The sequence below is a fragment of the Apus apus genome, chromosome 1 (assembly GCF_020740795.1).
Source record: "Apus apus isolate bApuApu2 chromosome 1, bApuApu2.pri.cur, whole genome shotgun sequence".
NCBI classification, from domain to species: domain Eukaryota; kingdom Metazoa; phylum Chordata; class Aves; order Apodiformes; family Apodidae; genus Apus; species Apus apus.
The window spans coordinates 139981849-139996332 of record NC_067282.1 but is presented as its reverse complement, the minus strand read 5'-3'; the positions used below and the strand labels follow the sequence as shown (position 1 = coordinate 139996332).

The 14484-nt window shown below is 41.8% G+C and overlaps 2 protein-coding genes across 12 annotated transcripts in view; one reads left to right on the top strand and one right to left on the bottom strand.

The window, feature by feature from the left end:
• The window catches only part of CALD1 (caldesmon 1), a 252893-nt gene extending 251053 nt beyond the window's left edge, over nucleotides 1-1840 (top strand). For 7 of the 9 annotated variants that reach the window (XM_051613482.1, XM_051613490.1, XM_051613518.1 and 4 more), the window contains one exon: nucleotides 146-1840. In XM_051613482.1, the coding sequence (XP_051469442.1) occupies nucleotides 146-177 (32 nt within the window). In that variant the 3' untranslated portion in view covers nucleotides 178-1840. The remainder of the gene's footprint in view (nucleotides 1-145) is intronic. The other 2 variants (XM_051613497.1, XM_051613539.1) reach the window with 1 other exon arrangement.
• A 1076-nt stretch (nucleotides 1841-2916) lies between these two features.
• On the bottom strand, nucleotides 2917-11778 carry LOC127382226 (aldo-keto reductase family 1 member B10-like). Of its 3 annotated transcripts, none has more exons than XM_051613551.1 (10): nucleotides 11749-11778; nucleotides 10581-10748; nucleotides 9266-9382; nucleotides 8492-8569; nucleotides 7506-7628; nucleotides 5751-5857; nucleotides 5468-5549; nucleotides 4333-4416; nucleotides 3769-3851; nucleotides 2917-3423 (listed from the first exon to the last, which is right to left on the bottom strand). In XM_051613551.1, the coding sequence occupies exons 1-10, from the start codon at nucleotides 11776-11778 to the stop codon at nucleotides 3381-3383; spliced, it is 915 nt and encodes a 304-aa protein (XP_051469511.1). In that variant the 3' UTR covers nucleotides 2917-3380. The 3 variants fall into 3 exon arrangements, with proteins under 3 accessions (XP_051469511.1, XP_051469529.1, XP_051469520.1); XM_051613569.1 differs by lacking the exon at nucleotides 11749-11778 and adding an exon at nucleotides 11517-11644; XM_051613560.1 differs by lacking the exon at nucleotides 11749-11778 and adding an exon at nucleotides 11093-11111.
• Nucleotides 11779-14484: the final 2706 nt, after the last annotated feature.

Below are 14484 nucleotides of genomic sequence, written 5' to 3'. Positions count from 1 at the left end.
GAGCAGTCCCGGGACAAGAGCACGGCTGCAGCCAGCTTTTGTCCTGCCTTCTTACCTGCTGTGTGTTAATCTAGAGCCCTGCCTTCTCTGGTTTAGAGATCTACTTGGGTTATTTCAAGCCATCTTTAATTCTCGTCTTTCTCAGCAGGTTTGAGACAATTTGAGAAAGAACCATAGAAGGCCACTAAAGACGCTGGACAAATCAGTTGGGAAACAAAGAAAAAAAAAAGAAAAAAAAAAAAGGAAAAAGTGCTAAATTGTTCTTTTTATATTTATGTTTATTTACCAAAATGTCTTTTTGCATTATTCCAGTTAAAACCATGTATATTAGCACTGTATTTAATAATCAGTCTAGACATTCATCATAATAGTACTGCCTTTGCACAAGAGCCTTTATTCCTAAAGAAACCCATGCTGTGAAATATATAGACTCTCCTACTGATAGTCATAACTATGTATCTGAACAGTGATTTCAACTGGCATTGAAGAGGTCAACCCAAAATGCATGTAAAGTGAAGTTGCTTAAGAAAGGTGTGCAGTAAACCTATAAAAACAGTGGTTACTTTTGTAATACATAAGTCTTTCTTTCTGCACTTTAGACTAAGGCATGGAAGAAATATCTTTAGTTGACAATGTAATATTTTCTGTAAGTTGCCCATGTCATGAAAAATACTGCATCAATAACTTGTTTTAATTTTTTGTTTTATACTTTTTTAAAGTATCAAATTTTCCATTCTAGTTTAAGTTAATACCTAAATTTGGATTATTATGTTAGCTGACAGCGGTACTGATACTTCTTTTTGTTGTTAGTAACTAGTAATTGAATGCAATTTAGACTATATACACACATAGCTTTACAAAGTTTAGCCTAAAGGCACTACTAATGGTAGAACGCTTTAATAAATGCTAGAGTATTATATTTAGTAATAAACATACATAATTAGCCAGTATCACAGCTTAAAAAAATAAAGACAAAATCACACACTTTTCTATAGTAAGATTTCATAATTGCCATTAGAGGTATGGTGAGATAAGTATTAAAATTTTTTAAATGTCAGTTGCCCAGTAATGGGTAATTAAAAGAAAGTATAGTTTTTAAAAGAGGAAAAAGTAAGGGTATAGAGGGTCAAAAATAGGTCACTTGTATAAAACATTGTAGTTTAATTTATATAAAACTACCATAATTAAAAAGAAAAAAAGCCTAAACACAGTTGGAGCTTGTTTCAAATGACTGCACACTAAATCTTGCCATCCATCAGTGCCGTACACTAAGTCCACCTAAAATGAAGTAAACCTCTATCTTTATAGTGCTTCTTTTTAACTCTCTCTCCTAAATATCTTATTTACAGATGTTTTCATTTGTATATAGTAAACACACGGCTATAAGACGTCAGCTTGGTTTGCATTTACATGCCACACAGTTTAGCATTTACATCCTACAGTGTGTGGGTGGCATAAACTGAGCAACTGAAGTAGCCCCTGAGCACATTGTTAATGGCTTTGTTGTGCATCAGAAATACCAGGATCTCCCTTTTCATCACTCCCATCTCTTACAGCATCTGATTTTTTCCTAAAGAAGAATAACATTATATTTCAACCCAAAGATGAGCTCCCCTGCTTGGCTGAAACATCTTGTTTACATACAGAGATGCACCTACTTATCTGTAGGGGGTGAAACTGTGCCTGACATTGTCTGTGAGTTGTCATGTTTTTTGTTTGGGGGTTTTGTAAACACTCTTTTAAGTCTTTCAAATACATCCGATAGCTGCAATAAAAATGATTTGTTCAAACAATGTATTCTGAAACTGCATCCACAATAAATGGAATATTTCCATCAGCAGCCCACTGTTTGTTAATGAGCAGGAATGAGCCACTTGGTGTAACTGGGATAGTATTTGTGCTAAGGGCATTTAAAATAATGTGTTATTGCAAAGAACCTCAAAAGATGTCTCTTGTGATGTTCTACCCTACCCCAGACAGCCAAGTCATAAAATCAGCAGCTTTAACCTACATATTCTTAAGGAAAATAAAAATAATCTTAATTGTCATGCCTACTGGTAGAAGACAGGAGCTGTGAATCCTATTTCTTCTGTCTACCTCAGAGGGATGTGCTTCCAGGCTTGGATGATTAAGGAGACCAAGGCTGGGGAGCTGCTGACTTTCCTGTTGTCCTCCTACCCCCTTCATTTTTTCTCTGAAGGCAGCACAGCACTTAACACACTGCTCTAACCAGGTCATGGTCATCTGAAAGAGGCTCACAGAGGCTGCTGCCAGCTCCACAGGAAGCACCGGGAAAGCTGCAGCAAGCACAGCTTTCACAGCTACTGGGCAAGAAATAATCATGTATTGCCTAATTTAACCTGAAAGGAGCTTGTACGCTTGCAAGCACGTCTGTTCTCCTACCTTGTACTGACCAACTACATTGCTACATTTCTCTGCAATCTGTGCTGAAGTGCTGCTTTTCCTTGTTGATGTAGGTAAGTTTCTTTTGCTTCTAGTTATTGCCTTTTCTGAGAACATGGAAGCGTGCTGGCCACAATCAGGTTTACTTCTAGGAAATACTATGCAGTGGTGCAGCTGGCATCACCTCCTGGCAGAATTCACCGAAGACAAATCCCAGCGTTTGAGGCAGCAGAACTGCAAGGTTTTTTTGTGTTTTGATATTATTATGAGGTGATAGTTTTTCAGATGATACCAGATTGTCACCTTATCTTCTGATCATGTTTTCCTGAAGCTCACTAGGTTCTACCTAGAGCATGATCCCATTTGATATGTAGGCCACTAGTAGTCTATGCATTGTCCTTGTTCAGCAATTATAAAAGCTCTTTTCTATCTGTATTATAATTTTAAAAAACAGACTTCAGCCATTTTTTATAACTAACCCTATGAAACAATTTAAGCACAACACTGATAAAGTTTTGTTGTTATTCAAACTTTATTCATATAAAATAAAGCATTAGGGAGTCATATGATAAAAATCACAGCTATGTAAAAAAGCAAAGTAATTAAAGACAGCATTCCTTGAGAGCAAGTCATGAGCCAGTAGCACTGACTGCACTGGAAAGAACATACAAAAAAAACTTAGTAAGTAACCAAAGTTTTTTTGTTGAACATGTCTCTAATTAAGGAAGACAAGGAAAAAAGGAAATGAAAAGACATTGTCTTTTGACTGCTAATCAAAACCAGATTTCTTTTTACCATCATAACAAAAGACCCATCCCTACTGATGCATTTTTATACCAGCTAGTGGTCTGCTGAAAAAGAAGGCCAAGTAACTGCTGCTAATGATTGTCAAGCGCAGAAGAAGTCATCAGTACTAAGCTGCATACATCCTCTACTCTGGAAGGAGTTAAACAGAGGTCTCTCGGAAACCACGGGCATTAATACTCCGCTTTGAATGGATAGTCCTTGTGATTGACAGCTCTGAAAAGAGAAATAACTGGTTATTGAAGTATTGTAGAAAGTATCTTCAGCAGCATACTTTACTGCAGTCTCCCTCCCCCATTGCCAACATACTCAAGTTTTGCTGAGGTCATTAATTTGAAGACAGGCTTGTGAACAAGCACATGCTACACCAAGATGCTGAAGAGAGTGCCCTGAATGAATGTCCCTCCTGACATCAGTTCCAGGACATGTCTCATTACCTGGGGTCTAGGGTTTATGATATGAGCTCTCCCTGGTTTTTGTTATGAATGTTTTCAAGATACAGAGGATGAAAATACAGCTAGAGATAGACCTAGTGGATAATAAGGATAACAAGAAACATACTGGAGCACTGGAACTGCCCTCCAGTTCCTGTTGAAGCTGAGGATGACATCCATCTCCTTTTTAGACAGTTCAAAGTCAAATACCTAGCAGGGAAGAAAAAAAAAGAAAAAAAAAAAGAGTCATCTAAGAATTCTTGCTGGTGGCTCTTACAGGAGACATCAGTCCAATATGTAGCAGCACAAATTGAACATAACACAGAGATAATATCTAAGATGCCTTATAAGCAAATGTCCAACTGAACCTCTCTGCCAAGGGAAACCACAGCCTCAAAGTAAGACATAAACCATAATGGATCTGGTGTTTACAGTTTGTTCCTTTACACCCTGAAGAATGGCTCACTAAATATCACTAAGCTTCCTGGTGTAACACGTTTCTCTCCTGGCAAGAACAAAATGCTTTTCGCCAGAGAACAGCTGCAGATGGTTAGGTAGTGCTGAGCCCAAATCTTTACATTTCTGCACTCCCCTCCCAATGTGTCTTAGGTGTTGCTTGGAAACAAGGAGACACGGGTGTGGGTGACTATCCTGTGTAAAAAGGTGTCAGTTGTCCCAGTGGAAATTTTACCTTGATGTTCTCCTCAACCCGCTGTGGTTTGTCAGACTTGGGAATGACAATCACATCTCTTTGGACGAGAAACCGGATCAGAACCTAGGAAAGGGTGAGGATGAGCATGAACACAGGGGCCAAGAAATCTGTTCAAATGCATTTTGTGTTTTGTTTTTTTTTCATTCACAAACCAATTTCTCTTTCTACAACCATAATCACTCTTGGGAAGATTTGGTTCAGATTCAGTTCAGTTTGCATACAGAAGCTTGATATGCCAGCATTTGCTTGTAATCTATGGGCAAACTGTAATTGCACCTGGCCTATGTTGTTTCTACATCCTGGCTTCTCCAGGATTTGTTTTGTTTTTATTTGTGGTAGGAGGTGGGGAGAAAAATGACACTGCTTCTGGCTTGTGTTTTATGGGTGTTCAGACCAAACAAGCATAATAGTGCAGATTATTTTGAGCTCACAGGTAAGTACCTCACCTAGCCTAAGCTTTTCCTTGGAAGGAAAAACACAGATTTTAAGTTTCCACCCCTCAAAAGGGAACTGTTGCATGTAATTTTTGGTTCTGTTGTGCCTGTCTTAGAATATGACTATGGTTGATTGCCTGTGAGCGTGTGGATTTGTTTGAAGTGCACTTACTGCACACTCTGTGCAAGAACTCATTTGTGTGACTAGCAACTAATACAGAAAAATGTTCATCTTGAATAATTCTTTGTAAACAGGGAGCAAATGGAGCAATGACACAGCTCTGCAAACTACAGGGCTTGTCTGAAGAGTAACTTGGCTAACTTAGCTGGAGAAAGGAATAACAAGTTGGATCAATTTGTAAGTAAATCTCAGAGGAAAGAGGTCCTCAGGGAGCAAGCAGTTTTCTCTGGAAGCAGAAGAAATCTCCCTAGGAAGGACACCCAAGATAAGCACATACTACTGCTGATCAGCCACCACAAAGCTCAGTGCTCAAGATCTCTTACAAAAGATCTGATAATTTGTATAAATACTGGTAAGAACTTGGGCAATATGAACAGTCAAGTGTAGTTCAACCCCATGATAATGTCTCTTTACAGAGTGCACCATCTACTAAGACTGGCCACCAGCTTGTAAAAATATCTCAGGAGAAGGAATAGTTTGCCCTGACAACCCCACTTACCTGGGCAGGGGTTTTATGGTGTCTGGCTGCAATCTCTTTTATCTTGGGATCGTCCATCAGTGTAGGGTCTCCTGGCTTGGCCCTATTGAAAACAAAAGCCAAGATACTGATGGTAGAAAGGGATTACCTTCCATGCAGGAAGCCTGACATTTTCTATGAAATAATCTGCAACAAAGCAACAGCACTTTTCTAATTATACCTGCATTATTAACATCATTTGCCTCAAAGATCCAAGTTGCAAATTCATTGTTTTGTACAGACAAAGGCTGCAAAGCAATCTTACCATGGGCGGTTAGGAGAGCCAAGGGGGCTATATGCAGTCACAGCAATCCCTTTGGACTTACAGTAGTTGATCAACTTTTCCTGGGTGAGGTATGGATGGCATTCAACCTGCAAGCATAGAAACATGGTGGGTGACACAGAGACTGACTGCACTGAGCTCCAGAACATAACTAACAACTTCTCTTGGGTCACAGCAAATGTGAAAAAAAGACTCCCAATATAATTACGGTGATCTGGATAATGACTATAATCTGTCTTAAAAAAATAAATAAATATATATTAAAATGTCACAGCAATATCTGGAGGCCTGGAACAGAGAATAAGGTTTACTCATGCTTCATATTACATAGTTAGAAATAGATGAGAAGAGTGAAAGTGCTATCTGTATTGACAATCTGAGATACAAGCCTTCCTGGATTCTGCAGAGCAGGACTGCATCTTCAGAGGGGCAGCTCAAAATACCTGACAGTTATTTTCTGCCCTTAGTCACCCAACTTTTTCTCAGGGAGTGTCCCTGACTCTTGAAGAAGCCTGGGGAGATGAGATTCCTTAGGTTAGCTCTGCTTATGTTGCAACCAGCCATTCAGACAAGGTGTTCTTTAACAGGAAACAAGGAGCCTGCATGGGGATGCTGCTCAACTTGCCACAAGCCATGAAGGTGTGACGACTGGGCTAAGTCTGCACTGCGTAACATGGCACCATGCACATACTCAGCCACTTCTAAACACTTAGCTTTGCTACCAGGCATGGTGACATGAAATCTATGTAAAGTAGTTTATTTAGACCTGATCTAGACTAGGCAACTACTGTAACTACAGCATGTGGCACAGACACACCGATGGAGAAGCAAACTAGAGTCAAAGCCCAAAGTTACTTAAAGTGTTCAAGTTGGTGTGGCTTTTAACATGATCTCTACCAGAACTTTATAACCTTCAATAAAATAATTCCAAGTCCAGAGTCCCCTTGTGCTAAGCCTGGCCAGTGCACACCCTAGCCCTAAGACTGGCACAGCAGCACAGGCAGCACCATGCCTGCATGAGACCCACTTTGAGGATTTCCCTGGATACTTCCAAACCAGCAGAGATGGGCATTGATAACCCTCAGCTGAGTGCAAAAAAGTTGCATATGAAAGGAAGTCAGAAGGTCCTGATGCCCCTGCTGGCCTCTGATTTAATTCATGAGGTACATGGTAAGAAATTTGTATGTAATTGTATACTTCAAACCTCCTTTTTATAATGAAGTTTAGTGAAATGGTTTATTTAATGTTGAAAGATAAATAAAGTCCAGTGAGTGAGTTAGAACATTCCTGTACATTCCTATGCCTGTACAGTAGCTCGCAGTGGGAATTCTGCCAGTTATCCCAGGGCTGGTAGAAATCGACCTGTGGCAACTTGGGCTGTGACACTGGGAGTGTTAAAGAGGACATGTATAAAAAACTTGCAAGGTTTTATGCAAGATAGTGGATATTTTCACCTTTTTTCACTGTCTAAAAATGAAATAATCTCATCTGTTTCATATTACTGTGATATGAATAATCCATATTGTTTTGTATGGTATTGCTCTCAAATCTCCACTGTGTTATATACATACAAGTTTACAAAGAAGCTTTCTGTTGAGATCCCTGTAGGCTAAAACCCATCCATACTGACACCATAACAAAGCCTTGCATATTGCAGGCAATACTGACTTGAAGGGACCTGCAGACAACCAGAAATATTCTAAGGTTAGTCAACATCAGTGGAAATAAGAATCTTACCTGGTTCATTACTGGCTTGTATTTTAGTCCTGGCTTGTTCAAGATTCTTTCAATCTGCTCATGGTTAAAGTTGGATACACCAATAGCTTTTACCAGACCACAGTCCACCAGCTCTTCCATGGCCTAATTAGTGAGGACAACCAACATGTATTTATGAGGTGGTATTACTGTCAACTACACTATTTTATTTGCCTAAAGCTAGTGACAAACCAACAAACAACCCACCCTAGATTAACTAATACTATCTTAAATTTTAGAAAAAACCTAACCTTTGCACCTGGATGCTTTATGTACGATAATCCTTCTGTAATAGGAAGCAAAGTAATTTGCCTTGGCTTCTTTGTGGGTCATTATATTGGAGTAAAAAAAGCAAGGGAGACCCCCCCCCCTTTCCTCCTCCTATGCCAGTACACTACCTAGGAATTGGCAGAACACAGCAAGTAAGATGTTAGCTTAGATTCAGTTACCTCAAAATACTTTCTTGCAACCGTAATCTATTTTTATAGAGAAAACTGTTGATTCCCAGAGTTCCAACATCACAGAGTTGCATATAGCAGAGGAGCAGACCCTGAATCCTCTCAGTCCACAAGAAAAGGAGGATTGAAGGACAGCCTAAGATTCTGATGCCCAACACTGAAAAGCATGGGAATTCCCTACCTACATGAAACACCCAGAAAACTAACAGCCACACCCAGATTAATCTACGTTCCAGTTCTACCAGTGTGCCTATTCAAATATTGCTTGAGTGACAGCACCTATAGTGCTAACAGTTTTCCTACTCTTTAGTCTTATGGAAGACATCCTTCTCTTGTTCCTCAAAACAAGGGGTAGCAGCAGCTGTTCTCATCCTCATAATAAACTGCAGTTTTGTGTGACTTATCCTCTGAAACCAAAGAGGTTAATTATCCCTTAATTTCATGGTATGTGCACATCTCTGCTCCATCTTTAATGCTGACATCTGCTTTAAAAAGCAAACATTAACTTACCTCCCATGTGTCCAGAAAATTGGTGTCACTGGGGATACTCATACCCTTGTCATCCAGAGGATGCAGTTCTTCACCAGCCTGTTTTTTCAAGGCAGATAATATATAGATTTTTTTAAGTTTAATTTCTAAGTGTTTTCTAGCACTTCAGACTCAAATTATAGGCAGCTAGTTATCAGGTTATTTAAACATAACACATAACTAAACATTATGCATGTTCATCATTACCCTCTTTTGGATGAGGGCCATTTTTCTACAAATCAATTCCAGCATACAGGGAGTGGGGATTAATAGCAATTATGTAACTTAGGGAGATGGAGCATGAAGAGAACAGACACCACCCTACATTTTTTTTTCCTAGAGTTTTAATTTATTTTACACAAGTGTAGACTGGGGAAAAAAAAAAAAAAGCATGTTCATTCTGTACCGTGCTTCATTTTTCATTGCTGGTTACTCCAGATCAAGCCAACATCTCCAAAACCTGAGATGTTTACACTGGTCTAGCCCAGCAGAAGGCCACAATCCCAAACAGTGCCATCATCTCTTGGTCCTAGTTTCCCTGAAAAACTAGGGGGTGCATTAGCAGTGGTCGTACCTATGATTGTCTTGGTTCAACAAGAAAGCCAAACCCATGTGCTAAAACAATGCTTGCTACCACTGGGTTCAGGGAAGTGCCAAATGAACCAGAGCATACCCCAGCTGCCTAGTGAAGATAGTCATAGCACAGATGAGTGAATCTTTCTTGCTAGGTAAGAAGAATATGTGGAGCAGGACTACCTTGAATCCCATAGGGAAGTGCATCAGGTAGAGGTCAAGGTAGTCCAGTTGCAGTGCATCAAGGCTCTTCTTGCACGCTACCTTAACCAGGGACTTCTCGTGAAATGTGTTCCACAACTGCGGGAAGAAACCAAGCCCAATCATTACTCTACAGCTTCCACAGTCCAGACCAGGGGACAGAAGCTTCTCCCTTGGTTGTCTGGGAGGAAAACTCCCTCCCCCCTACCCAGTGCACACAGAATGGATACCAAGCCAATGGATGCCAGTATTTTAGTAGTAAGGTAGGACAAACATGCCACAAGTAAGGGAGTCAGTAGAGAAGGTGGACAATCAGTACTCCTACTCATGAACAGAGATTCTCAGAACTAAACATAGCACTCTGCCAGGTATATCTAACAGAGCAAAGCTGCTAGTGTTGGAATTTTTTTTTTCAGTGTAAATTTTTAGTCTTGAGCAGCTCATAGCTACTCTTCTGTCCCTTTTAAATAGCCACAGGGGGAACTTTTGTCAGTTTTACTTCACTTTTTAAATGAAAATTCAAATAATTTAAATAGAAGAACTTGCAAGTACTATTCAAGAAAAAACCTGTGCTTAAAAAAAAACCTGAGAGTATAGGGAAAAGGTTAGTTATGCTGCATGTTTTCTGGTTTTGTTGGTGAAAACCTGAACTCAAGTTTTTTAGTTAAAGTGTTCACTTTTTGGTAAAGAGTTTTGCTGAGACAAGTGGATTTGATGAGTACACAGAAAATACTTCAGACTGAAGTCTCATACTTTAATTTCTATTCCCTTTCAGCCTTACATTTTGTAAATGGCAGCATTTTTGAATGTCTTGCAAATTAGTAAGTAGCACAGCACCTCTGTATTCAGACATATCTTTTTTTTCCTGATCTTTCTAGGGTGGAAGCAAATGAACCTTCAGTATAATTAAGTGACTTAATAGATGTAAGGAAATTATTAGATCAGCAACAACCATGCTATCTTTCCAAAGCTGTCAATGGTTCCTTAAGTAAAGCTCAGCCCAAACTGCAAATAAAGGATGGAACTCATAGCACACAAGACAACCATGAAATGAATATTGTTAGAAAGGGAATAAGCTCATAGGTTCCTTTACAGATGTAGCAAGGATTTCACTTTGAGAAAAGCCCCCTCCCTGGAGGTCTTCAAGGCCAGGCTGGATGGAGCCTTGAGCAACCTGATCTAGCAGGAGGTGTCCCTGCCCATGCAAGGGGGGTCGGAACTAGATGATCTGTAAGGTCCCTTCCAACTCTAGCCATTCTATGATTCTAAATGCCACAATCATCCTGCATCCTTGTACCTTTGTGACAATGAAGAGGTCTTCCCGTTTCACGGCCCCCTCCTTGATCTTCTGCTTGACTGCATTCCCAATCTCATTTTCATTCTGGTAGAAATAGGCACAGTCGAAGTGACGGTAGCCTGCACCAATGGCATACTTCACCACTTCTTCTACCTTTCCTGGTGGAGCCTGAAAGCAAACACAACCAAACCATGAGCTCTTCCATGGCCTTCCACCAGTGCTCGCTGCTGCTGCGATAGCTCCGCAAAGTCTCCCTTTTCCACTGCTGCTGGAGTTTCCTTGTCACCTGCATTTAACCAGTTCCAACTTCCTGAACCAACAGCATTTTTGTGGGGAAAGGGAACAGAATAGAAAGGAGTTGGTTTCTGTGAGACATCTGGAATCTGCCATTTCCAGCAGCACAGTGCCCGGCATCATTTCCCCTTATTTGCTTTAAGCGTTGCCCAGGCAGTCTGGCCGTTTCCGCCCCCCCCCCCCCCCACGGAGCCAGTTGTGGCGGCGCCGGGACGGACCTATTTGTTGTCTCTTTTCTCGATTTCCTCTGTTGCTTCCCCTCTGCTTTATTTTGCCTCCCTCCACCTTCTTCATCCCCTATTTTATCATTCGTATTTCCTCCTTTACTCTCCGCTCGGTGCTCCCCGCGCCCTCTTCCCCCCCGCCCCGCTTGGCTCCTGGCAGCCCGCCCGGTTACACAAGCGGCCGCGATCGCGTCCAGCCCTGAGGGCGGGCGGCGAGACCGACCCCCTCGCCCCCCCGCAGGGATGGGGTGCTCGCTGGCGGTTCCCTTCCCGCCGGAGACCCGCTTTCGGTCGCGGTTCTTCTTCTGGGTTTGGGGTTTTTAATTGTTTAGGGGTTTTTAAATTTTATTCCCTCTCCCCGCTTCTTTTAATCTCGCCAGCGCCCGCCAAACCAGGGTCATCCTGCCCGCCCCGCTACCTGCCAAGTGCCCAGTCCCACGCAGGGAATCTTCATCTTGTTGCTCAGCTCCACGCAGGGGCTCGCCATGGTGCACACAGGTGTCGGTCCCTCCGAGCCTCTCGCTGTGCCCACAGCCGCGGGACGGCCCTTTAAGGCGTGGGGCAGCCCCGCCTCGGTCCACGCCCGTCATCCCCGTGTCCCCCCCCCCGCCACCCCATCTCCACTCCCCTCCCGCCTCAGCCCGGCTTACGTTAGATACGAGACACAAGATGCCCGTCATTTTGAGATTTTGGTTGGCTACAGAAGCCTGATGTTAAGAGGATTTTGGTTTTGCACTGAACAAACCGAAAGCAAATCCCTTGGTGATGAGCTTGGTACTTTTACACGTGTTTTTCTGTAGTGGAGAGAGCCTGGCTGGTGCCAGGAGAATCGCTGCATGGGGCAATTGGTGTCCAGGCTGTTGAGGCTGATTTTCTCAGTTACTCCTAAGTCGTGATAAACGGACTGAAATTTCTGTCTTTCATCCTACAGAATATTAGGCTCACCCGCTGTTTGCAGAGGAATTCTTTAAAAGGGAACATGGTCTTGCCTTCACATAGATTCTGTCTCCTGTCTGTGCAGAGGGGTGGGCTCCCATCGTGCTCCCCTCTTGCAGCAGTCCATGTGAAGGCAAAGGTTGCCTGTGCTCAATTGAAATGTCAGCCAGCATCAGTAGGGTGTCAAAGTTTGCAAAAGGAATGTTTTGTCCAGCCAAATATTCTTGTATTGGGCTCATTGACTTCTAAGGGTCCCCTGTCCATCTCCTCGCTGTCACTAGCCCAATTATAGCAATAGTCAGCTCTCCTCAAAAAAGTGGGACTGGGGAGGAAAGCCACAGAAATCCCCCCTCTTTGCTAATGTTCCCAAGAGCATCAAATACAGTTCACAATGAAGGGAGGAAATTAAAATTGCTGAATAATGTGACTGTTAAACAAACGAAGGAGAAGAAACAAGGAATTAAGAACTGCCTTGATATCAGGCATTCAAAACAGAAGATGGATATGCTTGCAACAAACATAGAATCATAGAATCATAGAACTGTTCAGGTTGGAAAAGACCCTTGGGATCACCAATTTCCAACCATCATCCCTACTTTACCAAGTTCTCCCCTAAACCATATCCACCAACACCACATCCAAATGACCCTTAAACACATCCAGGGATGGTGACTCAACCACCTCCACGGGCAGCCTATTCCAGTGTCTAAGCCACTCTTTCTGTGAAAAAAATTTCCTAATGCCCAGTCTACACTTAACCTGTTGCAGCTTAAAGCCATGTTTCCATTGAGAGGGGTTAAGTAGGTGAAGCTGCCATCAACTTTTGTGGCTGTGAACTTTTCACCTCATCAGCCACCCACAGCCAGTAGGCCAAAGTTTTAATTTGCTGCTTTCCTTAACTAATGTGCTTCATATCTATTTGTGCACTTTCTTCTTCAGATAAGACTGTGCCCACAAATATGGATACTGTTAAGATACAACTAGACGAGTCATTCTCGCTCTACATCCTGCTTTTGTGACATTTGGACCAGTTGTGTTCCAGCCAAGGATGGCCTCCTTGGTACTACTACCATGGACCCTTCTCCCTATGTGAGAGGTATAATCGGTGCTGAACCCTTCAACATGTTTGTTAGAGGCTTCTGGGAGCAGCTTCAGGGTGCAACCGGGGAGGTGCCCAGGAGCTTCCAGAAGATATCTAGAGGGAGGAGTGCAGTGATACCACCTCTGGAGAAAAGCAAGGTATGATCAGCAGCTGGCCAAGCCTTAATGATTTTGGAGTGAACTTTGTAGGGGCCAGGGAGGAGCAGGGAGAGATTTTGGCAACTGAGCTGTGCATGGGCTGGTGTGGGAGATTGTCTGAAAGGACACAGTCATGTGTTTTCTGTTTAGACATCTCTTCTCTGTTTTATCTGATTGCTTTAACAGCATGGAGAAAGATAAATATCATAATTCATAACCATGTAAAACATGATTTATGGGAGCTCAAAAGCACTCTTTTTTTTTTCTTTTTTTTTTTTTTCCTGGGTGCAGAATGAGTGATGACTGATGCCCATTCACCTCAATGTTTTAGCTGAGTCATGGTGATTTTACTCGTTGGAAAGCCTGGCAACCGTTTCATGATTCAGAGTGTGCAGATGCAGGAAGTGACTTGTCCGTAACTTTTTTAAGCATGGTCATTGTTGTCAAGGCATTACTATAACCTCACTAGATGTTTACTGGTGCCTGATTTCAAGTTCTTATTTGGATTGGTTTTGTTCAGATTAAAATACTTGTTTAGAAAGCCCCAACATGAGGCAGCCTTGCTGTTAGTGTTCCTTAGGGAAGCAATGTGCATTATTTTCTGGAACTAACCACTAAGGAGCCTGTCACAAATGTCTCCTTCTGCAGAGCCGACAAGAGAGTAGCCACATGCAATAAGGGAAAGGAACAGGAAATCTGTTTACTATGTGGATTTTGAGGTTTGGGGGTTTTTTTAAGAAAGATATGAAGAGTCAGTGGTGTCAGAGATAATTGTGAAATATGGTACAAGACTCTCCATTGCAATTTAGTAATTGTAACAAAAATGAAATTAAAAATGTGAAATGATGAATAGCAGGAAGGCAAGTATTGCCATTTATATTTTAATAAAACCTGGTTGTTTTGTTTGTTTGTAAGTTTGTTTTCTGTGAGTTTAAAAGCCTACTGGGCATCTTTGCAGAATTCAGTATGGGAAAAGATTGAGACAGAACAGTCACAGAAGGGTGAGGTTGGAAGGGACTGCAAGAAGTCATCCTGTCCAGCTCCCCTGTTCAAGCAGGGCTGCCTAGAACAGGTTGCCCAGAACTGTATTCAGATGGCTTTTTAGTATCTCCAAGGAGGGAGACACCTCTGTGGGCAAACTGTGCCAGTGCTCAGTCACCCCTCACAGTAGAAAAGTTTTTCAAAATGTTCAGAAGGACTTTCAGGTAGGT